The 27,322-nt window shown below is 53.0% G+C and overlaps 1 protein-coding gene across 1 annotated transcript; it reads right to left on the reverse strand.

The window, feature by feature from the left end:
• On the reverse strand, positions 1-26,328 carry KBTBD12 (kelch repeat and BTB domain containing 12). Its single transcript, XM_032966673.2, has 9 exons — positions 25,174-26,328; positions 23,020-23,393; positions 21,078-21,284; positions 19,883-20,074; positions 18,351-18,742; positions 17,664-17,970; positions 16,736-16,886; positions 9,808-10,005; positions 1-5,378 (listed from the first exon to the last, which is right to left on the reverse strand). The coding sequence occupies exons 2-9, from the start codon at positions 23,365-23,367 to the stop codon at positions 5,206-5,208; spliced, it is 1,968 nt and encodes a 655-aa protein (XP_032822564.2). The 5' UTR covers positions 23,368-23,393; positions 25,174-26,328; the 3' UTR covers positions 1-5,205.
• Between the last annotated feature and the right edge of the window lie 994 nt (positions 26,329-27,322).

A 27,322-nucleotide genomic window follows, 5' to 3' on the forward strand; every position in this document is an offset into this window, starting at 1 on the left:
TTGGAGGCAACACATTTATTTAACTCCAACACACGGGGTAATTTCCCCTTAACAGAATAACAACCTATGGTGGTGACCACCAGGCTAACTACACTAATTACAACGTAACTGCTACTACGGACCGGGACCACAACTCGGGTCCAGGTCCACGTGTTGGAGACTCGGTAGAACGTAGGACGTAGACGAAGGTTTCTTGAGGATGAACAACAACGCCGGTCCCTCTGGGGGACCCGGTTTATAGTCTCTGGCTGGCTCTGCCCTTGGCCACGACCACCTTCCAGAATCCTCGGGAAGGATATGGATTCATCTTCTTTGGTTCTTTCGGTAAAGTCACGTAGAATGAGAATAAAATAATGATATAAAACAATACAATTCTCTGGAACTCTGTCGTCCCGACAGTTTTTTGTTCCTTCACCTGAAGAAGGCCGCTTGTGTTGTGGCCGAAACGTCGTGAGAATTTTATTGTTTTATTTTATTCTCATTCTACGCGACTTTACCGAAATAACCAAAGAAGATGAATCCTTGCAGTCACGAAAGCTTTAAATCGAAATTTAAGGATATGGATGCTAACCACGTGACCACCCCTAGTCCCAACTTGGGCCCTTTTGTAGACTCTACTGGTCACGTGTCCTCTCGGGTCAACCAGAGTGCCATGGCCTTTAGTAACCCCATTCCTACGGCCGGCACTCCCACACCCTGTCCTGTAGGGCTGGCACTGCACGCCAAGCGTAGTGCCATCCAGCGCTATCAATTAGCGCTCACCGGGCCCCTCTAGGGCCGGTACTACACCCACACCATTTTGGTGTCCGCGATGTTGCTACATCGCACGCCGTGCCTCTCGGGGGCCGACACTGCACAGTGACATCCAGCGATGTCACTACACATATATATAATGATCAGGAGCAGGACATTCCAGCTTTCTTTCGGCTTTGGCATCACACACTCAACAAAATTATTTGTTTTCAAATTCACACATTGACTTTCAAGACAGAAACTATGAAGCAACAATTGGTCTCCTTCGGGCTCGATCACCGTGTAAGGTGCAATGTGACAACGTTGTAACAGAATTGTCAAAGTCGTTCTTGCTTTCACCATTCCACCAGTTTGTGGGGGTGGGTAGGTGGTGGGGGGACCCAAAAGCAATTGGCGTCAGGTGACAACTTGAGTTGTTTGGCTATGTTAGGTGCTGAAGGGTGCATGGCTTTAATTGACATGATGCCTCCATGCTCTAACCCAAAATAAACCAAGTATGCATCATGAATGACTTGATATTTTAACGGATAAATCGAGGCAGACCCTGGCCTATGAGTGGATCCAATTAACCTGCGGGTCATACCTTTTGGAAGTCCAAATACTAAAATGTTGGTTTTCACATTTAGTTATGATAAAAGACTCGAATATATATGTCCAAATTTCATCTTTAAATACCTTATATAACACCTTTACAGTGTACACCAGCCATGGTGGTATATATGTTTCATATCATTAAACATTTGGTCATCCTCCTCATCTTATGACGGGTTCATATTTGCCAAAAGCCCTCACGGGTCATTGATTAAGAACCTCAGCCTGGAATCGTCACATCTCGAGAAGCTAAGCAGGATTTGGAGGCTGGTTTGCTCCTGCAATGGGTGACAGAGGAGAAAATGGCTTTTCTCTTTGGCGACGTCTCTGTGAACTCAATCTGGTGCCTGGTAATCCTTCACACGCCTCCGGACTGATGAAAGCCATTCCTTTCTATACACCCGCAATGAAATATTAAACCGATCGTACAGCATCGTCTTTAATCTGAACGTGTAATATGTGGAGGAAAGTGCACGGTTGAATTTTTAAAATTCCTCATACTTTATTACTTTTTAAAGGGCAGAGAAAACATCCTGGGCTGGTCTATTTCAGAAAATAACAACAAAAAATACCATCTCTTAATTCTTTCCACAGGTGCCAAAGCTTTATTTTCCTCCCCTCTCTGAAATCCATTAGTCTCACTCCACAGCACAAGCCCTGGCCATAACTGGCGGACAGGGAGAGAGAGAGAGAGAGTGAAAAAAACTGGAATTCACATCCCCATCGGTCGTCTTCACGATCGTGGTGTATGCCTGCCTCGTTGCTCAGGCTCTCCGCGGGGAGCACTCGATGTATTACTACTACTACTATTATAATTATTGTAATTCCTCTACTCAGGGGGGTGGTGGTGGTGGTGGAGGTCGTCGACTTTGACCTTGGGCAGATACGCTGCGATACCGAGAGGGAGTCGATTGGGGGAGGGGGGGGGAGGGAAAAACCGGGCCCCCGCATTTAAATTCGCGTTCGCGAAGCAGAGAGACGTTACGGTAGCTGAGTGGGTAACGGATGTCTACGTAGGGCCACCACCACCGCCACGAGTGGGCTGTGTTTTTTTTTGCATTGAGCCCGTAGGTTCGATTGGTTCGCCACCTGTCCCGATTTCCGCAGGATCACAATAAATGTTTTTGGGCTTAGATCGCGTCAGTATAAATGTGTCGTGACCCTCCACCACCCGACACAGCCAGTAAGGTTTGCGACAGTAAAGAACGTGTCAATTAATTGCTACTTCAGCCCACCGGTGTGTTGGAGAGTAAATCCACAACATTTACAATTTGAGTAGTACGACGTTTCGCTGGTAATTACATCAATCAGCATCATCGGGCGATTTGCCAGAAAAGTGAAGCCATCCACCTGCTTCCGGTCATTAATACTTACGCGATCTAGCCCACAAACCTTTATTATGAATAATATTTGTCGCGAAAGCCTACGTGTTAAATTTCCCAGGATCGTTCTCCCTTTTCGAGGGGTTAGACGTTCCTGGGGAATTTTTTTTTTGCAATTCTCTCCGTGGCGTTAAAAGTCCTGTTTCTTGACCAGTGCGCAATAATAATAACAACACACCACTCAGGACAATTAATTTACGTGTTGTCCACGCTTGCGGTAAAGTGAGGTCCTCTTCTTCCTCGCGTGCTCTGCCCCAGTTCGTGAGTACCTCAGAGGTGGCAACCCTTGCCCATTGTATGCAAGAAATACAATACGCCCCCCTACTCCCATTCAATACCCCCTCCTCTTTATGGCCCAGCTTTCAAAACACAAAAAAATACAATATGCGTATTTGTTATTTTCACACCTGTTTCAAGTATTGCATTGTGCACACAAGTTGAATATAAATATCCATCTACCCAGTGGCTTCACTCGGGTTGGTGTCACCCAGTGCGTAACTCCTCATGGTGTCACCCCTCATGGACCTCCACCCGTACCACACCATACAGAATCCTTAGTAATGTTTTTTGTACTGTTACTCGTAAATCGTAAATCCCGTATGTCACTGAATGTAATGGCAATAGTAGTGACATAAACAACTAGCAACATTTTAATTACACCTTTAATTACAATATTTCCCTTAATTACTACTTCATTCACAAAAAAGTTATTGACATAGGTTCACAAATACTCATTACCACAATATTGTAGCTAAAACACCAGAAAATGTGACAAAATCAGCGACTACAGAAACACGAGCAGCAACGAAAACAACAGCACGTGCTTGCAGCGCGTGCAGACGAAACCACGTGACTCGAAGCGTCACTGCAGTTGGATAACAGTGACAGCTCTGACCGGAGTACCATTAGAAGGTTAAAAAAGTAAGTTAGCATAGAGTTTTATCCTTGTAGGTATATCGATACAGTACATGTAAGCTGGGCTTACGAAAAATGTTTTTTTGTTGTTATAACTAACTACAGGGATATTTTTTCTTGTAAAAAAAATAATACATTTCTGCTGAACCACTGCACAAAAATTGTATAGAGAGTCATTTTAGTGTCACCCCCTCTGATGGTGTCACGCGGTGCGGTCCGCACCCCCGCCCTCCCGTAAGTAGTAGCGCCTCTGCATCTACCTAATAATTATTCTGGCTAAACATCCGTTTGCTCCAAACACACACTGCAGCGTTCAACGTGTGATCTTTACCCAAGCCTGTGTGTGCCGAATTAGCATGGCGTGCACAAACAAAAACCCTTCCCGCACGCCTGCGCATCAACATCGCCGATTCGAAACGTTTTACAAATGTCTCAAAACACGAAATGAGAGAGCTCCCCTCAGTAGAAACGACGAAGTGTTTTTGTGTATATATAATGTTATATATAAATCTTCCAACAATTTCCCAGAGGATTGTGGGAAATGGCTTTGCTGAGGACGGCACCAGGTTGGCTCGGGAGGAGAACTGGCCGAGTGGCACTTACTCTGAAGCGCTCGGTGAAATAAAAAAAGTCTGGTGCAAGACCGCCAAACTGAGCGCGGCGAAAATCCAATAAGCCGGGAGATCCATAAACGCCCAAGCGACACATATTTTACTCGAGCGCGAGGTCCGCCTTAGCAGAAGGGCGATGTTCTCCCCGCAAAGTCTCCACGTCACCCAGGAGCGTACGGGGCAGCGGTGGGCGGTAAGCGACGCCAGCGGGTCTTCATTTCCCCGCAGAACATTTCCCAGGTTCGCTGGGAGACTGACGGAGCAGGCACCGTGACTCGTAGCTACAGCCATGGCCAGAGCCACGGCGGATGTGGTGTGCTGTTCGCAAGAATATTTGCCGTCTCGCTGGTGAACTGGCATCGGTGGCATGTCTGCAGTGTCTGCGTGTATGTTGAGCTTCTTTCGCACCGCGCGCGTAGCCAACCGCGCTAATCGGAGGTGCGGGGAAAGCAGCCTCAGTCTCGGCGAGGAGCGCACTGGACGCGTCGTGTGGCAGGCGCGGAGTCAATATTGTTCAGTCGATATTAAATGTGTCGTTAAATCCGCCACCACCCGACACAGCTAATTAGTGAGGTTTAGTCACGTAAACAAAGTGCGCCAATTAGTTACTAGTTCAGTGCACCGGTGTATTGGAGAGTAAACCGACAACATTTACAATTCGAGCACTCTCCAACACACCACCGGTGTGCTGAACTAGTGACGAATTGTCATGTTCTGTTAACGTAACAAACCTTACGAATTGGTTGTGCCGGGTGGTGGCGGGTTTAACGACACATTGTTGTTCACGCGATATAACTCCCCCTATATCATGGATAATGTTTCCGCGAAAGCCCTACTACTGCGTATTAAACTGATAGTGTCCAGGTTGGCGACCCGGTCAGACCCGGCTGAAAATCAGCTGCTCCCCCCCCCCCCCATGGGGGGCGAGAGAGGTGAGTTGGTTGGGGGGGGGGTCACGCTTCCACGAGGTCGGGGGGCGGGGGGATGAGGTCACGGAGGTTGAGGCGCGCCACCAGGCACGTGTCGTAGTCGTTGTGCATGAGAACGTCGCGCGCCACCACCGTCCAGCAGCCGCCATCCCAGGGGTCAAACTCCAGGATGTCCTTCTGGATGACCTCGTGTCGGTCTGCGGCGGAGAGTCATTGCGATGCATCGCAGGGGTCATCGCAGGGGTCATCGCAGGGGTCATCGCAGGGGTCATCGCAGCCGTGGCCGTCGTTGGCGTCATTGTCACCTGGGTCGTTGTTATAGCTCAACAAAGTGGCTTATCGCCATAATTGTCATCATCATTATCAACCATTATGATTGTCATTATCATCATTATCAATCATTATGATTGCCATTATCATCATTATCAATCATTGTTATTGTTATAATCATTATCAATCATGATGATTGCCATTGTCATCACACGACATTTATAATATCCTCCCTGTGCCACGATGCTGCTCATGCATGGAACGGTGTTGCTTGTGTCTTGCATTTCAAATCTGTTCCCTCCTGGTCCATTTAAAATCTAAATTTGCAATTTAAATCACGGTCTGGACCATGCAAATTTAAGTGCTTTTAAACATTGGCCTGTCATTATAAATCCATATATTATTGACATTTCAAAATGTATTTAACCTTTGTTGTGTTTTCCCTTTATTGATTAAGCTGTTTTGGGTTTTATGTTTTAGCTGCAATGTTGCCATTATTATAGCGTCATCGTTTGTCCACGTGCCATGTATATTTGTACGACTCTGGTCTCACGTTCATGATGCGCCAGATCTCTCTTGTAAACAAAAAAATAACAGACTCATCCTGAATGGGGCTCTCGCACGTTTCACAAATAAAGAACCGGTAACGAAACGCCACGACCGTCATCACGTCCTTGACCTCTCGAGAGAGCCGAGAGTCCATTGATGCTCACGGTCGTTTGCACCGAGCGAGAACCGAGTTAGAAACGAGCGCACCACGGAAGCGGATAACAAATTGTGGTGGCGGGAGGGGGGGAGGGAATTGCAATGCCAAACGAGGCAGGCACGGAATGCCGTTGAATTATTAAATATCGCGGGGGCACCGCGGTGGTTGAGACGTTCACTCCCTCGCCTGGTACAGAGGAGGTTTGTGCGTTCGATGACGCCCGCTGTGTATATTTTTTGAGTTTCCGTGTCTCCCTCCACGTGGTCCCCGGGGATTTTTCTCCGGGGTCCTCCGGTTTTTTTCCCCCTCCTCGTTTAGAATCAACGTCAAGCGCATCGAGCATGTGGCCGTGCTATAGATGTCCACACGACGGTAAGCCATTGCGTTGGGCTATCATTTGTGGTCGGGTCGCTTCTGAAAACAAGAGCCATATAGCTCAATGGGCCTTAACTGGTAAAATAAAATAAAAAATAGTTTCGTTTTTAAGTTCAGAAACGAGCACAGCACGGAACTGGATATCAAAATGTGGAAATAGCATTGCAGTGCCGAACTAGGCACACATGGGGAATTATCGGCACGAGACATTTATGTGCCGCTAAATAATTGAATACGCAGAGGAGTGGTGGCAACAGGGGTGTGAGCGCTACGCTATTATCCCAGTGAACTGAGTTTGATTCCCGGCTCCGGCTAACATCAGTGATGAGTGACATGTGAACCGATCCTGGGCTCCCCCCATCCCAACCTACCCACCCACACACCCACACACCCACACACCCGCCACTCACCACCACTGCACTTACCCACTTCACCAACCGGCACGAACCAACGTGGTGAAGTGTGGTCAAATAACACCCACGCCAGCGTGCAGCCGGTGGATTGACAACAGGGCTGTACACGTGTGTGGGTAAGGCGTAACACGATTTGGCAGAGGCACTCAAGTGTAGGCAGCTGCCACAACGCGAGTGGTGAGCTGGCGCTGCGCTGGAACGGGCAAGGAAGCAGACTCGATGACTAAACGGGCCAACCTGTTCAGGTGTTCACCAGACCTGCCGTGCATTCTTAGCTCAAGGAATTGGGAGGCATTCCCCATACAAATGCATTGGGCGCCACGGTGGCGAGATGTTAACAACCTCGCATGGTGTACAGGAGATTGTGGGTTTGATCCCAACCCTGACGCCTGGTGTATATTTGGAGTTTGCGTGTTCTCCGCGTGGTCGTGTGGATTTTTCTCTGGGTCCTCCTGTTTCCCCCTCCACATTTAGAAACGTGCGTTGAGAGCATTCAGCTGCTATACATTGCCACGTGATGAGCCACTTCGTTGAGCGATCATTTGTGGCCAGGCCGCGTCTGAAAATGAGCTACATAGCTTAGTGGACCTTACCTAGTAAAATAAAAAAAAATTGTTTAGTTTTAGTTTAAACACGCTGGAGAACTTGAGTCTCCATTATGGGTTTCCACATTCTATATATATATTTTCTTTATGTTCATTGCTTTTGTCAATTTTGGTGACACAGCTCACTCTTGCAAACCACTCTGCCCGTCCTGGTCTCTCTTGAGTCCTCACCGGGTTCAACACAATCGACTTAAAAACTGGCCTCGTCTGCCCAGGATCGTCCTCTTTACTCTTTTTTTTTTAAGACAGCTGTCTTGAGAAATCTGTACGTCTTACCGGGACATCAAAAGCCCCCCGTGTTTTATTTTTGTCAGTAGCGTAACAACACACCGCTCAAGACAATCCATTTGCCCATGTTTCTCCCATATTCCGGTATCGTGAGATAGTCATTTCCTACCCCAAGATTGTTCCAACATTTTCAGGTTACAACCGCAAGCCCTCCGTGGCCACCGCGCCTTGCTCCAGATGGCCGTCATTGGAGACACCGAGCCCCGGGGCTCAAACCCGGGAACTCCGGGGCGGGGGAGGCTATCCGAGGTGGTCGATTGTCATGACCTGGACACTATCTTCAGGTACCACGCAGCCCTTTTGTGCCTGGTGATTTAACGTCGTGTTTTAGCAGTGGGGGGGGAGGGGCGGGGGTAAATGAGAGCAATCGATCACGCGCCGCCGCTGTCGCCGCAGAAGTAAACACTTTGTGCGCTGACCTTTGAGTTTGGACGTCCCGCTTAAACAAAAGAAAAAAGAGCTTAATTATATTTTTGATTAACCGGGAGACCTAATTATCCTGACTTCACTGAACTGTAAGAAGCAGCGATTGCCTCAGCGGCGAAATCATCAGCGAGCGCAGATGTCCTTGACTCTCGTGCGAGCGCCGACCCCCATACACAAACAACATCGTTAACAGCAAGCCGGACGAGATTTTTCTCCTGCGTCAGCAGTTCTCCTGCCGTGTTTGTCTCACCTGATGACGGTTGCTTGTGTTGCGATCGAAAAGTCGTGATCTATTAATTTTCTATCTTGCGTGACTTTACCGAAAGAACCAAAGAGTGTGGATCCCTGCAGTCATGAAAGCTTCAAATAGAGATATTTTACTGTTTGTGCATTAGTGGCGTTAATTAAGACTGCGTTCATTCAAATTGCAACACTCGGGCGTAACGTGCTCGCTGGAGGCCCGAGCACGTGCCGTCCTCAGTGGAGGTGGCACACTCCTTGGTGGTTTGAATCGCGGTATCAGAATGCTCTGCCGATTGGAAGGTGCACACAATAGCCCCTTGAGATCAACAGAATTACCGTGCGATTTACAGCCCTATTGCCAGTCTACTCCTGGACGAGGGCCTCCCCGCGCCGTGCACGTAATGGAGGTTAAATGACCATACTTCACCGTGCTGGGCAGTGCGGATTGGTGACAACAGGGAGCGCGGGCGAGAGAGTATCGTGCACCACAATCATGGATTTTTCTGAACTGCTGTCTACAGCATCGCCCCCGCAGCCTCCAACACCTCCACCATCTCAGAACTGTCGAGGCTCAACGACTGCTGAGCTTCGGATATCTGACAAGATCAGCCACATTCCGGCACGTGGACTGATGTGCATCAGTTCCATCTCCGTGGCAGATGTCCTCTGGAGGCGTCGTCACCCCCCCCCCCACCACCAAAGACAAAGATGCCCCGTGTAGCCTTAACAGACTGTTGGGGCAAGTGCTGTTCGCGAGCACCTTTAAAGGGCGGCAAGGCACACGAGCGGGTTGGGTGGCCAAGAACACTCCCGGCCGCCTTAGTCTCACCAGTGACGATGTTTACACATCGCACCAGGTACTAATTTGAGGATGAGTCGACCTAGGAGAGGCCCAGGACCGGTTCAGAAAATCGTCACCGGTGTTGGCCGCGAGCGGGAATCAAACTCGGGACGCCGTAGCGCAAACCGCTTACACAACCGCTCCCCACCACCTGCCCACCACCACCTGCCCACCACCGCCTGCCACCACCACCTGCCCACCATCACCTGCCCACCACCACCTGCCCACCACCACCTACCCACACACAACTAGTGAGCCGTGCATCTCATACAGAAGTGTGCAGCTCCCCCCCCCCAACATCCACCCCGCTCGCTACCACCGCCACACGCATCCGTGATCGCGAGACCCGAAAACCTTGGTGGGGAGATGGTGAATCGGACCCCTGGGGAACGACCCCGACGCGGGAGCCCCAGCACCCCCCCCCCCCCCCCCCCACCCTCTAGGGCCAGCGGCTCGCACCGGGGGAGTTGAATCCACCGCACACGAAGACGCGGCCGTTGACGGCGACGGCGTTGGAGGCGTTGCTGCGGAGCGAGAGGAGCGGGGAGGGAAGCGGGGGTCCGTCCCTCCAGAAGTCGCCGTCGGGGCTGTAGATCTCGAGCGAGTCGAGGCAGCGCCGTGTCTGGCCCCGGTCCGGTCCCTTGCAACCGATGCCGCCTGCGTTCAGAGCAAACCCCCGATTAGAGAGAGAGGGAGACTCTCGTTTAGACTTGGGGGGGGGAGGGGGCGGTGGGTATGGAGGGGGGTGGGGGGCACGCCACACAAGACAAAGATCACCCCCGTGTAGTCTTAACAGACTTTTGCGGCAAGTGCCATTAGCGAGCAGCAGCACCTATGAAGGCCGGCACGGCACTTTGAAGGGGTGGTCTTTGATTTCCTATGCTGGACATCAGTGAGAAAAAAATGTATAGCTCATAGGATTCCTCCAGTATTAATATATATCCTGATTCTGGGTGGCCAGCACCACGCCGACTGCTCTTATCTCCCTCGTGGCAATGCTTACCGCACCGCACCACGCCAGGTACTCATTTGAGGCGACCTAATAGTGGCCCTTGACCGACTCAGATATTTGTCACTGATGTTGGCGATGAGCGGGAATCGAACTCCGGTCGCCGGGTTCGTAGCGCAGCGCTCCCCAGTGTCACACAAACATGAGCGCTAACGTCGAGGTCTTCCAGCTTGGAGAGGACTTCATGAGTTCAGGGGAGAGAGTTGGTGTAGTTTGGATATTCCTCCTCCGTTGACGGGAGTGCAGCCCACAGTGGTTTGTCTTTGATTGTTATAATTATCATCGCTGCGTTGGTGCCACCATTACACAGCGACCTGCACGGCGGAGTGACTGGACGATTTATTGTTTTGTAACACAGGCTTCTAACGTGTCAGACAACCTCAGGGCACACCGCCTACGGATGTATCTACGAAACAAGTGAAGCAAAAGATGGACGGTCTCTTATTTATGGATTAGCACGGTTGGCTACGTACGGTGGGAAAGAAGTTCAGTATAACATGCGTACGCACAATACGAAGCAAGATAATTCACAGGCTATTAAAGAGACACACCAATAAAAACCTAGTGGATGCAATTCCGTAGTTGTAGTCATAACAATAGCGGTGAGCGGTGGTGCATATATTTGATAAATATTGTCAATATTTATTTTTAATTGTTTAATGATAGCGGTCATTTTATGCACAGGCTGGCCCTGTCATGAGAACGTGGAATTTCCACCACCGTCATGGCCGCGAGTGCAGCCTTACTGCTCTGTTGCTAAGTCGCGTTCACGGCTGACAATGTATTTACGATGCTTTACGACGTTCTTCTATAATCTATATATTTAAACAAAGTTCAAATAATACATCGAATTTCAACAGAGACTTGTTTTTTTTTGACAGCCGGGAAAGGATCGAGCAGAATGAACGAAGTGACGTCAAAGGGTTGGTGGCATTGTAATCGCAGGCCATGATGTAACCTCACACGCCCTCACCTCAGTGCCGGATTATCCTCGTGGCAAAAGTAGCTGCATATGTAGTAGCTACTACTACTACGAATGTAGTTACTACTACTACAAATGTAGTAGCTACTACTACTACAAATGTAGTAGCTACGGCTACTACAAATGTAGTAACTACAACTACTACAAATGTAGTAGCTACTACTACAAATGTAGTAGCCCCGCATTTTCAAGGGCCCCGTCCTAAACGCTTTCAATCTATCAATTCCGGTTCAGTGATTCTGCACTTGCTCTATTACTAGAGTACTATACTGCCTTCAACTTTTATGAACGACTGGGTGTTTAAGGTTAGCGATTTGTCGTATCATCTGGCTGTATAGCAAATGAAAAAATACGATTACTTTACTATGCAAGTAAAAAAATGTGTTTTAATGTTTACGTGTTTTTTTTTATTTAGGGCCCCTTTATAACATCATATGCTACAGGCCCCGCACTAACTTAATCCGTCACTGCTTCACCTCCGCGGAGTGTGGGCATTTGGACGAATGTGCGGTCCACCGGTGCAGCATAACACAGCGGTCCTCATACAGCAGTCTGACGGTGTCGCTGTTGCCCATGAAGTGAGCTGCGGACAGACGCCCCATCAGAAGTTGCACTTCGATTCAGCAGCTGCTTTCCCGTTGGAACGTGGCGGTGGTGACACCACCCCGAGTCTATAATCTTTTGATGTCACCGTCCGCCGAGGAGTTATTCCGGAAACGAATCGAGGCACCGTCCGACCAAGTCGAGGGCACGAGGAGTCAAATGTTGCCTTTAGAACACGGAGCAGCCGAGCGTGGTCACGGCTGGGTGCTGCCATTCGGCGACAGACTGTGACCCTTCGTGTTCAGCCGGCTCGTGGGAACGTCTTCCGACCCCTTACGACATCACGAGAACTGATTTTGACTCACCACCATCACCACCACCACCCCGCAACATTTTCTGACCCGGGGGTGGTGGGGGGGATTGAGAATCGCGGAAAAACAAATAATTGTCGCGATATTTGTTGTGAAATTACCGCGCGCCACCGGTGTGCCGCCATAACGTTGGCTTAGACGCGCCGTGCGAACACCAAACACGAACCTTTGTTGTCCCGGTATAAAAGCCCCTAATTGACGTGTTTACGTGTTGCGGTGATTTATGAGCCAGGGGTTGTGGGATGAGACGGTTCGTGGGTGGTGGAATATGTTTAATCTTCCTGGGGTACCCCCCCCCACCACCACCCCCCCACACTACCCCCCACACCACCCCCCCACACCCCCCCCACACCACCCCCTCTCTTGCAGCTCTCGGGGAGTTGAGGGGGGGGGAGTGTAAATTGGGGGGGGGGGGGGAGAATGGGGGGGGGGCAAACTAAGCTTCATTGCTGCGTTTTCATGTTTTTTTTTTTTGCAAACGCCACCCACTCATCAAACGCCCGTTTGTCAGAAAATCGGGCACACAATGCTGCACTGATTACGAGCTGCGACGGGGCCGTTAACCCCTGGTGCCGGCAAACGCCGCCACAGATTCAGCGCCAACGTCTCGTTCGCCGTGGTGGTGTGGGTTTCGAGTGCGCAGGCGGTGAAACTGCACCGGACCACAGTGGGCCCAGGCTACAAAGGGGGGAGGGGGCGAGAGGCAGGGAGGCCCTGCAATATCCGACCACGTCCGTTTAATGCTCCCCGAGCTGCATTGGCTTCGGGTGGTGCCGAACGAACACATTCTAAGGTGGCACTCATCACACACACAAAGTGCTTGCCGCAAATGAACCACAATACCTCGCTGATTTCGTCAAGGAGCACAAACCATCAGCACGCGACACTCCGGACTCCGGTTGTCATCCTCGCAGCGGCGGCTTTTGGGTGGCCGTCGAACACAGACGGTCACCGCATCGCGCGGCGCTTTCAGGTGCGCTTCTGCGGCCGTCTGGAACGCTCTTCCCACACCGATATTAGAGAACCAGCGGAGCTATGCGCTCTTCAATCTAGATTGAAAACCCACTTCTTTGACAACTGCTTTTTGCATTCAGTTTGCTTGTCTTCCCCTGCACCTCCGGTCAGCGCGGTCGGCTACGTACGGTGCGAAAGAAGTTCAACACGCATTTCGTTGTTCCTGCGGCAAGGTCCCGTGTGGCACAGCGTCGCGACGAAGCGAGTGCAGCGGTAAACGCGGAGGATGCGGCTCAGCCGCAAGTGCCCTTCACGCGAAGGCATCGAACGGCGAGTGATGTCTGAACCCATCCGTGCCACCCCTCCCCCGCCGTCGCCCCCCCCCCTCTCCACCCCCTCCTCAATGACCCACGCTGGCCAGCATGGTGAAATGTGGCGAAAGAACCACAGTGCCGGGCCGAGGCGTTCGACCAGCAGTGGATTGAGCTGTGACGGAGTGCACCATCTGCCGCCGTAGCAAAATTATCGTGGCTGAGTCGCCTACTTAAAAGGGTGGGGGGAGGTGGGGGGGAGTTATGTTTCATTGTTGCCGGCCACCGCTTTTGAGAATTCGTTGCGCATTGAATTCCAGGTCTGCTACCACGTTTGAACGATCACGCAACTTCGACCGATCGATGAAATATGACATGAGCCACAACCGCCGAGTCCGGTCGAATGTTCGCGCAGATGCAGGGTGAACGACAGCGCGGCGCTCTAATCGTGCACACACACACGCACACACACGCATGCACACGCAAGCACACGCACATGCACACAAAGATAAAACAGATCCCCTATATAGCCTTAACAGACTGTAGGGGCAAGTGCTGTTAGCGAGTACCTATGAAGGCCGGTAACGGTACACGAGGGGGTGGGTGGCCAGCACCACGCCCGACCGCCTTTGTCTCCCTAGTGGCAATGTTTACACACCGCACCAGGTACTCATTTGAGGCGGAGTCGACCTAGGGGAGGCCCGGGACCGGTTAAGATAATCGTCACTGGTCTTGGCCGCGAGCGGGAATCGAACCCGAGTCGCCAGGTTCATAGCGCAGCGCGCTAACCGCTACACTACCGCTCCCCACACGCACACACACACAAACACACGCGCGTACGCACACGCACACACACGCCCGCAGGCTCCTGCAATCAAAGCGCTCCTCTTGTTTGACTTTGTATCGCGCAGCAAAACGCGTTGGAGTCATTGCGCCGACGGAAATAGAGCGCGCGGCGGCTAATGAGTTCAGTCGAGCAGCCACCCCCCCCCCCAGGCTCGGATGCCGCTCTCGCGCTTTGAAAGAGGGGGGGGGGGGGGTTCCTACGGAGTTGTAACGGCGTCTACCATCACCTCGAGTTAACGACAACCCGGCAGAAGCTTCAAGCGCCTGTCCGTGCCTGATCGCCCCGCAACCGCGAACCAAACTTGTCGCTGACGGCGCGCCTGCCGGTGAGCTTCGTCGGCAGTGCTCGTGCGACGGGGCACATGACTCGCAGGGACAGTTTGGAACAGAGCAGACGAATCCTAGTTCGTGCAGGTGCACAGTACGGCAAGCGTCCGCGTGGCACCACGGTTGTGTGGTGAGCGCGTGGCAGCTAGGCTGCACAACCAACGCGAGTGCCTGTCGGCAGCGCTGGTGGCTGAAGCACGCTTGTGGTGCGCGCGTTTGGGTTGGTCGGCATTTTAGGGCCAAATCTGTAAATGACGAGAAACAGCGATCACCGTGGAGTGTAATCGTCGTGCGGGCTCGAAAAGCCGGCCGTGTCACGACAACGGCGCGGCTCATTCGAAATGCGTTTTTTGCAAGTGTTTGTTGTTCTTTTGCGCGTGTCGTTTTCGCGTGTCGCTGCTTGCAACTTACGGCACCTTTGGGATCAACCGTGGACAGCCGAAATGTCAGTCGCACCCAAAAACGTGCCCGGATAATCACCCCAGCATAGGCTAATGATGTTTTACTAAACTGATTTTTTTTTCCAGCTTTAGCTTAACACCTTTGGATTACTTTAAAAAAAAAACACGCACAAATAAAACAAAACGACCCAAGCGTGCGTTCATTGGTAGCAACATTCGATGCAGTACCCCCAGAGCTCATCGCGAACGAACTCGCGGCTCTGGGTCGCTTCCGCGTGCTGCGTCCGCCGGTGCGTGCGACCTGACCGCACCGTTTGTGTGCGGTTTAGCTTCCTTTCGCCCTGGAAAATGTCCCGCGTACACCGCACGCTGAAACGTGCGCGCGAGCACACGCACACGCGCGCACGCTCGCACGCCGAGCTCACACCGCATGCCGCGCAAATTCTTTCCGGCTGCGCGTCGCTGCCGCGGAACGGAGGCTCCGAGTCGCCCCCATTCATCAGTGTCCAACTGTCACGGGGAAAGCGGCACACCAATGCATCATATCGGATTTTCACTCTCAGAAGTTGGCTATTTAGCAAAAAAAAAATGCAACTGATTTTCCGGTCGGTTTAGCAGCAATTTTCCAACAGTTATATCCAGCGGTGTTAGGAGGTGCATTTAATTGCGCGGTTGAAGCTTAGGCTTGGAGGGGGGGTGGAGGGGGAGGGCATAAGCGGGGTCTTCCTTTGATGGGAATTTAAGCACTAGGATAGGCGATGCGAGACTGGAATTGCAGGACGAACGCCACTGGGGTATTAAGGACAGCCAAGGGCTCGGCATCCCAAGCGTTTGAAACCGGGATGGTCATATAAACTGATCAGGACTCGGCAGATCAAATGTTAAATTAATTGTGGCCTGGTGGTTCAAGGGGGTCAAGATCTCTTGGGCCGAAACCACTGAGATCCTGGGCTCGAATGAGGGTTTCATCCGCCCGAGAATCAACCGTATTCTGAAATGTGATTGTATGTATATAATTTAAAGGGCTTCTTTTTTCAATGCCACATCGTTTCGCAGAGATATACTGCGCATGTAAAATAAATGTAACAAATCAGCCGCAAGATGCAGCCGTGTTCGAATCCAGGCTGCCACCTGTGATTAACTTAATTATTTGAGCGTAGCAAGTTCATGGTCTCAGCCACGGTGAACAATGTACAACAACGATCACATTCTTATTTGGGGTTTTCACCTAATTCGACAAAACACTGCTGCACGGGGGATCTTTGTGCATGCGTACGTGCGTGTGCAATACTGCACACGCACTGCGGGGAGCGGTGGTGCAACGGTTAGCACGTCGCACGACGAACCCGGCGACGTGGGTTAGATTCCCGGCTCACGGTCAACCACCAGTTACGATATTCCGAAACGGGTCTCAGCCTCCCCTCGGTCGACTCAGCCTCAAGTGAGTACCCCCAGCGCGGTGCGTAAAAATCACCACTGGGGGAGACAAAGGTGGCCGGGCGCGGTATTGACCGCACGCCCTCGACGTGTGCTGCGGCGGTCTTTATTGGGCACAAGCTCGCTAACGGCACTTGCCCCCCACAGCCCGTGACAAGGTCACACGGGGCAGGAGGAGAGGTGACCTTCGCCGGCGCAGCACTTGCCCATGACGTAGATTTCGCCGTTGAGGGCGGCGCAGCCGAAGCGGTAGCGGGAGAAGCGCATGGGCGCCAGCTCCTGCCAGCGGTCGCGCTCCGAGTCGTAGCGGAAGGCGCGGTTGCTCAGCCGCTCCAGCTCCTCGTCCGGGCGCTCCAGCTGCGGGCGATAAATTCAAACAAACGCCACCCCCACCACCCCCCCCCCCCACCCTGGATCCCACCGTGTGGTGTCTGGGCGTCGCCGACTCTCGAGGTGGCGACAAGCGAGGGGCGTGCCGCGTGGGGTCGGGGGGAAGCCCTGCGACGAGCCGATGGCACGACGCTGCTAGCCCTTTGGTGGACATTCCATGTTGACACTGCCAGAGGGGGCATCCTCTTTGTGTCACCGGCCGAGCGTTAACTCAGGGTGGGCTGAGTTCACGCTCGGCCACAATTTGAACTCGCAAACTTCAGAGAAAAAAGTTTCACGGACGACTCTGCGTACCTAATTAGGTTTTTTTTTTATCCTCACACGAGAAATAATGAATTTCGGTGGAGTTAATGACGCTCGACAGGATCCCATTTCGGGACATTATCTCCTCTGCGTTAAAAGTCTGTGTCACCACCACAATAATGGCATTAATTAATCCTCCCGATATTTCCCGGAGATGATCTGTTATTGCACACCACTCCGATGTCTCGGTGTCTTCATTTCCCCCTTTTCCCTACAACCCCTCGTACCTGTGCCTCCAAGTCCTTACTTGACCTCACCATCATTCTAAGGAATAATCCAGTGACGTTATTATTTATCGAGGAAAACTCTTTCTGAAACTCGTGAATTTTATCGTCACGGCCTTGCGTGAGAATGTTTGGCCCAATCTAGGAAAGCCTGAGAGGGGGGAGGGGGGGGGGTCCCGCATAAATGAGTGAATTGACACTGATGTTACCCTTATACCTGCGGTGTCCATCCTCCCATCACGTAGATGTAACTGCCGACCGTAAGGGCCACGTGTGAGGCCAGCATGACAGGCAGCGGAGAAACACTGCGCCACTGCTGCGTCATCCCTCCTCCTCCTCCTCCTCCTCCGTCACCTCCTCCCGACGAAGGGAGGGGCAGCCGCTCTGCGGCGTTGGTGACGAGGTAGCGCTGCTTCTCCTGCACCTGGCCGCCCAGCAGGTAGAGGTGACCGCGCGCCGCCGCCAGCGCATACAGCTCGCGGTACGGCGCCGAGCACACGTGCTCCCAGCTCGACGCACGGTACCTGTCGCAGCCACAGTCACGCGCGGCCGTCGTGTCTCGCAGGTGCTCGGTGTGGACCCGTCATGAGTCCTTCCTCCATGCTCAATCCTCTCCCCCGCCGAACTCATCCCTCGCTTCCTGTCTAGCAACAGCCGCCATCCGCCACTAAGTGACGGTGATGTCCCCTGTGCCAGGCTCAGCTGACAAGAGGTCATGGGACAGAACCAGGTGGTGCCATGGGTTGACTGACTGAGATGACTGGGCAGATGCACCACCAGCTGTGCCCACTCACCCACCCACCCTCCTCTATCACCACCAACCCCACCACGCCCTCACCTCCTCCTCCTCACCACCACCACCACCACCACCCCACCATCCCAGCCCACTCGTCCATACCCTCACCTCACGAACTCGACGCCGGCGGGAGGCGCTCCCCTCCCGCGGCGCGCCGCCTTGGTGAAGCCGGCCTCCCCGGCGAGGACGATGTCGTTGTCGGCCGTGACGACGCCGGCCCGAACGGCCGCCAGGGCCTCCCCCTGACGCGGGCAGACCACGTAGCACGCGCGACGCAGCGCCGGCGCGTAGCAGAAGCACGCGTCGGCGTAGCCCGGGCGTCGCGACCGCACGCCACGTGCGTCGGTGCCGGCGCACACGATCACGTCCGACGTCTCCATGCCGTAGCGGAGGCCGGCGCCGGGGGTCACGGCGACGGTGGCTCGGCTCGAGTCGACCGACTCCAGGGCCACGGACACCATGTGGCTGCAAGCGGCGTCGCTCACGAGCACCGTGCTCCTCTGAGCACGCGACCGGGAGAGAGAGTTCCATTTGTGAGCCTTGGCGTCTGGCGAGTACAACTAACAAAACAATCCATCAAGCAGGAACTCAAAATCGTGGTGGGGGGGGGAGGGATAATAATGCACGGAAGTGTTGAAAATTCGTCGTACGTGCAGTATATTTCTGTAAAACACCGTTACACACGCGTGCTAGTCACGATGAGTAGTCGAGCTATCGGGGGTGTTTTATGAGCGTGGGTTTGTCGCCTGTAGTAGGCACACTTTATTAGACTCCGTCTGGTAGCACAGCAGCAGTGGTGGTTTAACAAGGCCTCACTTCTGCTGACGAGACGCAGAAGAGTTGAAACCAGTCCAGAGATTGCCTGCTTGTTTAAGCAAATGCTGCTGCTGCTGCGGCTGCAGCTGCTGCTGCGGCTGCGGCTGCAGCTGCAGCTGCTGCTGCTGCTGCGGCTGCAGCTGCTGCTGCTGCTGCGGCTGCTGCTGCTGCTGCTGCTGCGGCTGCTGCTGCTGCTTCTGCTGCTGCTGGACAGCACGTAACCGCCGCACGCCGCTCGACGCATCCTCACCAAAAGTTGACCTCGCGCCTTCCGATGAGCCACTTCGAGCAGATTCATCTCAGCGACAATGTGCGCTTAACACGGACCGTAGATCTCCCATTGATAAGCAATAATAATAATTATAATTTACATCTGTAAGACGCGTTTCATCCGTAGATCCCGATGTGCCGCCGTGTTTGTAAAGCAGGAAATGAACACAGAGTCTGCAGGGTAAACGGACAGAACTCGGGCACGGAGGCCAGTGTAAAGCAATGACTGCCCGAACCTTGCCGTAGTGCATCATGGCCTGAAAGTGTCACAATCGTCCGGCATGCCGGTGTGTCTGCACGGATGTACGGTCGTTGAAACACCCGCCGCAATGGCACTTCCATCGTCATCGTCGTCGTCATCGTCTTAATCGTCATCACCATCATCATCATCATGACGGTCATCATCATCTTCGTTATCATCATCTTAATCGTCATCATCATTGTCATCGTCGTCGTCATCGTCATCATCATCGTCGTCGTCATCATGGTCGTCATCATCGTGGTCGTCATCATCGTTCTCGCAAGCATCGACGTCACCCGGGGGACGTCGTCACCTTGAGGCTCTCGCTGAGGCAGTCCGGGCTGACGAGCGTGAGCCGCACGCGTGCGAGCAGCCGCGCCAAGTGCGGGGCGCGAGCCCTGCGGTCCCAGCGCGCCCAGCGCAGCACCACGTCCAGCACGGGGTCCTCGCGCGACACGTTCAGCTCGTCCGACGAGATCAGCGCCTCCAGCTGATCCGCGCTGACCTGCGGATAACGGGGGAGAGGGGCTGTCCATAAATGACGTCACGCACCTAGGGGAGGGTGGGGGTGGGGGGAGTCAGACATTTGTGACGATGTGTGACGAGGGGGGCGGGGGGGGGGTGAGAAATGTGACGTCACATCAAAATGCGCAACTTTAAATAAACATAGACAACACGTTCTACTTCATTAAATAGACTTTTTAATAAATGTTTTCTCCTACAACATCAGAGTGCAGCGCCACATTAAATACGCACTACAATGACAATAGTTTAAAGCGAATTGAAGCATGTTTTTTTGGGGGGGAGGGGGGGGCAGAGCTTTGTGACGTCATATTTGAGGTGGGGGGGGTCTGACTTTTTGTGACGCCGTGTGACGAGGGGGGAGGTCAAAAATCGTCCAAAATCGCGTGACGTCATTTATGGACGGCCCCAAAGAGGGGGAGTGGTGAGAAATGTGAATAGAAACGAGGAGGACGACCGAAGAGGCCCCTATGTAGACATGGGTCTGCCCCCCACCTCATTGCACTCCTACTCCCTACTCGCTCCCCTTCGCTGGAACCAACTCCCACTGAAGCACGCGAAAGCAATCATCTTCGGTGACCTGCACGAGGCAACGACGGGCGAAACGTCACCGTGCTCGCGTCGTGACGAACTTGCGCGTTGTGTTCACGTGACTCAACCTTACTGATCGGCCGCGTCGGGTGGTGGCGGCTTTGACGACACATTTCTATTCGCCGGACTAAATGTGTCCACGCCTGGCAGACGACGTGTCCAGTGTGCATCTCGCCATGGCCTAGGCTGCTTTCCCCCACCTGCGATTAGCCCCGTTGGCTACGTACGGTGCGAAAGAAGTTCAACACACACACACACACACGTGCGTGCGCGCGCCACCTATTCCAGTTCATATTTGCGCGATCTGACCCATCAACAACAACAACAAAAGGGAGGAGGAGGAGGAGGAGGGGAACCAACGGTACGCGCGCTCGCTCGCTCGCTCGCTCGCGTACCTCGAGGATCTCGTCGTGCAGGCAGACCTCGGCGAAGTGTCGGCGCAGGAAGTCGTGCGCCGCGTCCGCCAACTGCTCGGCGCCGATCTGGCGCGCGAACGCGTGCAGGCCCACGCAGTTGGACGCCTCCATGTTGTCGAGCATGTGGCGGGAGCACGCGGCGAAGACGCCGTCCATTTGGAGCAGGAACGCGCCCGTCGCCACGCTCTGCGCTCGCACACAACCACCCCCACCCCACCCCCCGGCACGAACGCACGTATCGCAAGAGTGCGTGCGTACGTGCGTGTGCCTTTGTGGGTCGAACGTGCCGTGCCTTCATAGGTGCTGCTCGCCAACAGCACTTGCCCCCAAAGGTCTGTTAAGGCTACACGGGGGATCTTTGTCTTTGTTGAACTTGGCGAGCGGTAGGCGCGCTTCGCTCCGAACCCATCCACCCGAGTTCGATTCCTGCTCACGGCCAACACCCAGTAACCATTACACAGTGACCATTATCTGGACCGGTCCTGGGCCTCTCTCTAGGTCTACTCAGTCACAAATGAGTACCTGGTGCGGTGTGCGAACATCGACACTGGGAGAGACAAAGGCGGCCGGGCACGGTGCTGGCCACCCACCCCCTCGTGTGCCATACAGCACTTGCCCCCAGGTCTGTCTCCCTTGCAATAGCTCTCCATAGTCTGAAGGAACTCTATTTAGGCTTCAAAATAAATAAGTCTTACGTAGTATGCCACTTGATATATCGTGGGGCATTGCTTGTCCGCTATGTATGTTGTTGAACTTCTTTCGCGCCGTACGTAACCAACCGTGCTAATCGGAGGTGCAGGGGAAGGACAACTAAACACACAAAGCAGTTTCCAAAGAAACGAGTTTTTAATCTAGATATAAAAGTGCATAGCTCCAGTGGCTTCCTAATTTCTCGAAGGAAGAGCGTTCCAGACGGCCGCAGAAGCGCGTGTGAAACCGCGCGATGCGGCGACCGAATTTGTTCGATGGTCAGCCAAAAGCCGCCGCTGCTGCGAGGATGACAACCGGAGTTCGCGTGATGGCTTATGCTGCTTGACAAGATCAGCGAGGCATCGTGGTTCATTTGTGCCTCCCCCCGCCACTCCCCGCAACGAAACGTCCCATCCGAGTTTCAACGTCAGGCCGCGACTGTTTAAGCCTCCCGATGAACTGGACATCTGTGGGGACTACTGAACATCTGTGATTATTTTTTTTACTTCATAATAGCGCATGGGATTCCTCGGGCCTTAATAGAGATTCTAATTCCGAACAACAAATCTGGAGAAGGCTTCGCCGAGACTCTCATCGCTCGCTCACGGCTCGCCGGCGTTTTAGAAATCTCGGGCCGGATCCTCGTGGGATGGGGCATGGCTGGGGAAAAGTTTTGATCCGAGTGGATTGGCATCAAAGTGAATCGTGGTTGCGACCAGGGCATGTACAGCACCTTTCGCCAATCTGCTGCTGGGTTGAGGGACTCCCTCCGAACCGTGCGGGTCGTCGGAGTGTTATTGACCGTACTCCACCGCGCTGTCAGTGCGGGTCGGAGGCAGACAGCACCGACGCCGTTTTTCCCACCGCAAGAGCCGAGCCGGGCCGCCGCTGATGATGCCCCGCCGAACGAACGCCGCCGGAGACGGTCGCACGCGGCACCGTGGCGCCGCGGCGTCCTCACGGCGCACCGACCGCCGACCGGCGTCACACGCGGTCGAACGCCTCTCTCGCAAAACCTGCCCCCTGGCCCTGCTTGGCCCCACAGACGGCTCCGGTACCGGCTCGGCACGGCAAACGGCCAGTGGGGGGGGGGGGGGGGACACACCCTGCACCGCGAGGACCCCCGCCTTGACTAGGCCGGGAAGTGCCAACGGAACAGGGGGGTGTCGGAGCGCTGGGGGGCCCGAGGGGGGGGTGATGGTGGTGTTGGGGCAGGGGGCGTGCCACTCGCCTGCACGTTTGCGTTGCAGAGTGGCAGGCGCGCCGTGTACATGTAGTCGAGCAGCACGGCGAGGCTGTCGGGCGCCAGGTCGTGGAGCCGCACCTCGCGGCGCACGCACTCCGCCAGACCGCAGGTGAACATGGCGCGGAAGTAGGGGCTGAAGGCGGCCAGCACGGCGCGGTGGCACGGGAAGGAGGCTGCGCCCGCCAGCAGCTCCACGTCGGTGAGCTCGCGCGCGTCCCTCAGCCGCGCCAGCTGCTCGAGCAGGTACTGGCCGTGCTTGGAGCGGCACCCGTCGCTCGCCTCCGACCCGGGCACCTCCGGCCGGGGCTCGCGATGCACTCCCGACTGGGCCATGCCAAAACCTCGGGGAGAAAGAAGCCCTGCGCTCCAGCGGTTGGGGTGGGGACGCGGGGTCGGGTGGTGGAGGGTTTAACGACGCATTTATATTTGCGCGATCTAACCCGGAAAAAAACACACATTTATTAAGTACCACTTTGTCCGATGTCAACAGAGGTTTTGCTATGTGTAGACACCACGCCTGCCACAGTAACGTGGAATTTTCATCGTGGATCGCATCGCTATGCTCATTTGAGAATGGAAAGGACGGTGGTGGCACACGCAGGTAATCCAGCACTGTGGAGGCCAGGGTTGGTGGATCACCACGCAGATTTTACGAAACTCCGTTCCCGTTGGGCGTCGACGTGCCATACCCTGGCATGCCAGCAGTCGACGTAACAGCAAATGTGGACTACTCTCTACCTGGGATAGAGTGTTACCCCCTCGCACACGTGCGGTTTTCTCCGGGTGCTCCGGTTTCCTCTCACATGCATATAAACACTCACTATTAATCTACTAATACATTTTTTTTAATGTGAACATAAAAACAAACGATGCAGAACTCTCCTGAAAAAGAGTGCTTGGACTCGGTGTGGCTTCCTGGGTAAATAAAAAAAAATCATGTCGTAGTAGTATTATTATTAAACTGCTTTGAAACAATTTTGGAAACACATGTGATTCTCACGTGGCCATAGCAGTTTTATGTGGCCACTTGGCAGAGCCCGGGGCGAGTTGAAGTTCTCCGCGTAGGAGAGAATAGGGGAGGGGTGAGTAGGTGACTGGACGGTTATACTCGGGCTGGGTAATGTGATACGCAACAGCCAATGCTAAAAATAAATTCTACATGCACTGGGGCAGTTTGCTGTAACATTAAACCATCACGAGATCAGCCAGAGACAGCTAGCCTTCATGCAGGCCACACACACACACAACGCAACTTCAACTTAAAAAAAACAACGCAATACAAAACGGCGATCGAATTACATCGATTAACATAATCATCTGTTCGTTACCCGGCCTGGTAAAGAAAGTGGGCACGCAAATGAAAAATAATGAACACTTTTCTGTCTGCGGCTCCGTACATACGGCGTGGCAGGGATGGGTTTCTTGTTCAGAACAGCCCCGGTTACGATTTTGCTGGCTCGGAAATGGTTCGGAACGCTCAAACTTAAAACGCTTTAAAAACATTTATATCAGTATAAGAATCATCATCCACCGCGTGAAAGGAGCTCAAGGACACAATCACACGAGCCCCGTAAACGACTGTGATCCAAAAAAGCAGCGTGGCATCGTGTAACATTGGGGAAAGCAGCAATGCACAAAGACAAAGATCCCCCTGGTGTAGCCCTTACAAACTTTCGGGGCAAGTGCTGTGAGCGAGCAGCACCTATGAAGGCCGGAACGGCACGCGGAGCGGGGTGGGTGGCCAGCACCACGCCCGGCCGTCTTTGTCTCTCCGCCCCCCGTGGCGCACAGAATACACATCACCACAACCACCACCAGTACGAATCTCCCGACTTCCGTACCTTGGGGACAGAATAACAATCGAGATTTGCAGCTTTCGTGACGCCAGGAATCAATATTCTTTGGTTCTTTCGGTAAAGTCACGTAGCTTTTTTTTCTTGGGTAATTTTTCTCATGCCGTAGTTGTCCCACCCGATGACGATCGCTTGTGTGGCGATGGAAACGTCGTGATTTATTTCATTGTATTCCTACCTCACGTGACTTCACCGAAAAGAACCAAGGAGGACAGAATAATAACAACATCGACGCTGTGGACTATGAAGCGTCGCGTGTCCACGGCACCCGCATTGGGGCCCCTACCTCTTCGTCCCTCCTGGCGCAGCGGTGTTGCTGAGTCCTTGCGCCTCGCAGCGCACGCGGCGAGTGGCGTCCGTAGGACGTTTTCGTTCTCGCGCGAGAAAATAAAAAAACACCGTGGGCATACACGCGCAGACAACACCACCCACCCACCCCCAGGGTGTCAGATCAGCGAGGTTGGCATGAGGCTACTAACAGGGCGCGTGCCATCTGTTTTCGCATTCGCATTGCTGTTGCGTTGACCAACACCGGATACACACTAAGATTCCCCGCCGTGTAAGTCTTTACAGACTGCTGGGGGTGAGTGCCGTTAGCGAGCACCTATGAAGGCCGGCGCGGCACATGAGGGGGTGGGTGGCCAGCACCACGCCCGGCCGCCTTTGTATCCCTAGTGGCGATGTTTACCAGGTACTCATTCGAATCTGGGTCGACCTAGGGGAGGCACAGGAACGCTTCAAATGTTCGCCACTGATATTGGTCGTGAGCAGGAATCGAACTTGGGTTGACGGATTCACTCCTTCCCCAAAGACAAAGATCCCCCGTGTAGCCTCAACAGACTGTAGGGGCAAGTGCTGTTAGCGAGCATCTATGAAGGCCGGCACGGCACACGAGGGGGTTGGGTGGCCAACACCACGCCCGGCCGCCTTTGTATCCCTAGTGGCGATGTTTACACACGGCACTAGGTGCTCATGTTAGGCTGAGTAGACCTAGGGGAGGCCCACGACCGGTTCAGACAATCTGCCGCTCCCCACACTCACCTACCCAATGGCATCGACCTATAAGGTGTAGGATTTTTTTTATATTTTAATTGGAGTCTCATCATCATGCACCTGGTAAACGGAAGAGCTGATAATTAAGCAGCGCCCCCCAGGCTAGACTGCTCAGAAATTAGGGATCAAAGGTGAAATGTTGTCACGAATGTAACCCCATTCGCCAATAAACTACACGCATATCGTACGTTTTCAAAAGACTCCTCATTCGTTGCAACCGGCGTAGCAGTCTCTGGACAGGTCTCCAGAACATCACACGAAATACGAAAACTACTTCTGTGCATAGCATACCTCCTACAACATTGCGGGTAGCTGCTGCTAATGCATTGTGTGGCTAAAACCATCAACATACATTGTAACGGCACAGTGTCTTCTAATACAACATACCAATCGGATATACAGCATCACAAACTGTACATCACACGTGCAGTATAACGCCAGTCCTCCCCAGCCGCTCAGCCAGCCCCTGAAAACAATCACTCTAGGTCCTCGGTCAGTGGCGGATAAACTGAACTATAGACTATATATTTTTTATTTTACCAGGTAAAGCCCAATGAGCTCTTTTTTCAGAAACGACTTGGATGCAAATGATAGCCCAATGAAATAAGCAAATACTCTAAATGCATATTTCTAAATGTGGAGGGGAAAACCAGATGATCCGGAGAAAAATGCACGTGGGGATTGAGAACACGCAAACTCCAAAAATACAGCAGGCATCGTCAGTGTCGGGATCGAACCCACGGCCACCTGTATGCCAGGCGAGGTAGTTAACATCTGGCTAGCGCGGATACAACAGGAGAACGGATGATTAGAGCAATCGCTACCCCATTGAGACCATGAAAATTCGTACGTTATTGATTTTTACCAGAGAAAATACGTGAATGTAAAAAAACCTCATTTAAAAGGCTTGACATTTCTGGACCGTCCTTGGGAAGTTTTAAGATCCTCCTCTGCTCTAGATGGTTGCCATAGTTTTAAGGATGTAGCATCGATTCATAAATTAAAGTCGATTCTTTCACCCACGATGCATGCGTCCAATAGAGCTGGCAAGAATCAATGACTTTCAATCCGTGTGTGGTGTGTGTAGAATACGTTGCTTGATTCATGTAAGCCCTGCAGCCACTTGAACATGCTACATTGACCCCCCCCCCAGAATTTATTGGCAGGGGCGTGGAGTGGTTAGAAAATTGTTGCATTTACAACAGTTGCCTGCGCCGTTTGATTTCCAAAACAAACACATTCACGAATTCCCAAAAAAGGGATTCAATCTGTGGAATGACACCTGACAGCGATGGTGGGGATGGTAAAGTGGGGGACGGACGTGATATAATTTCACGCGCAAGAGGCATTGTATTTTAAAATATTTATGACCACCCTTTTCA

The sequence above is a fragment of the Petromyzon marinus genome, chromosome 36, assembly GCF_048934315.1.
Source record: "Petromyzon marinus isolate PM22_M1 ecotype Great Lakes invasive population chromosome 36, UKy_Petmar_22M1.pri1.0, whole genome shotgun sequence".
NCBI lineage: Eukaryota > Metazoa > Chordata > Hyperoartia > Petromyzontiformes > Petromyzontidae > Petromyzon > Petromyzon marinus.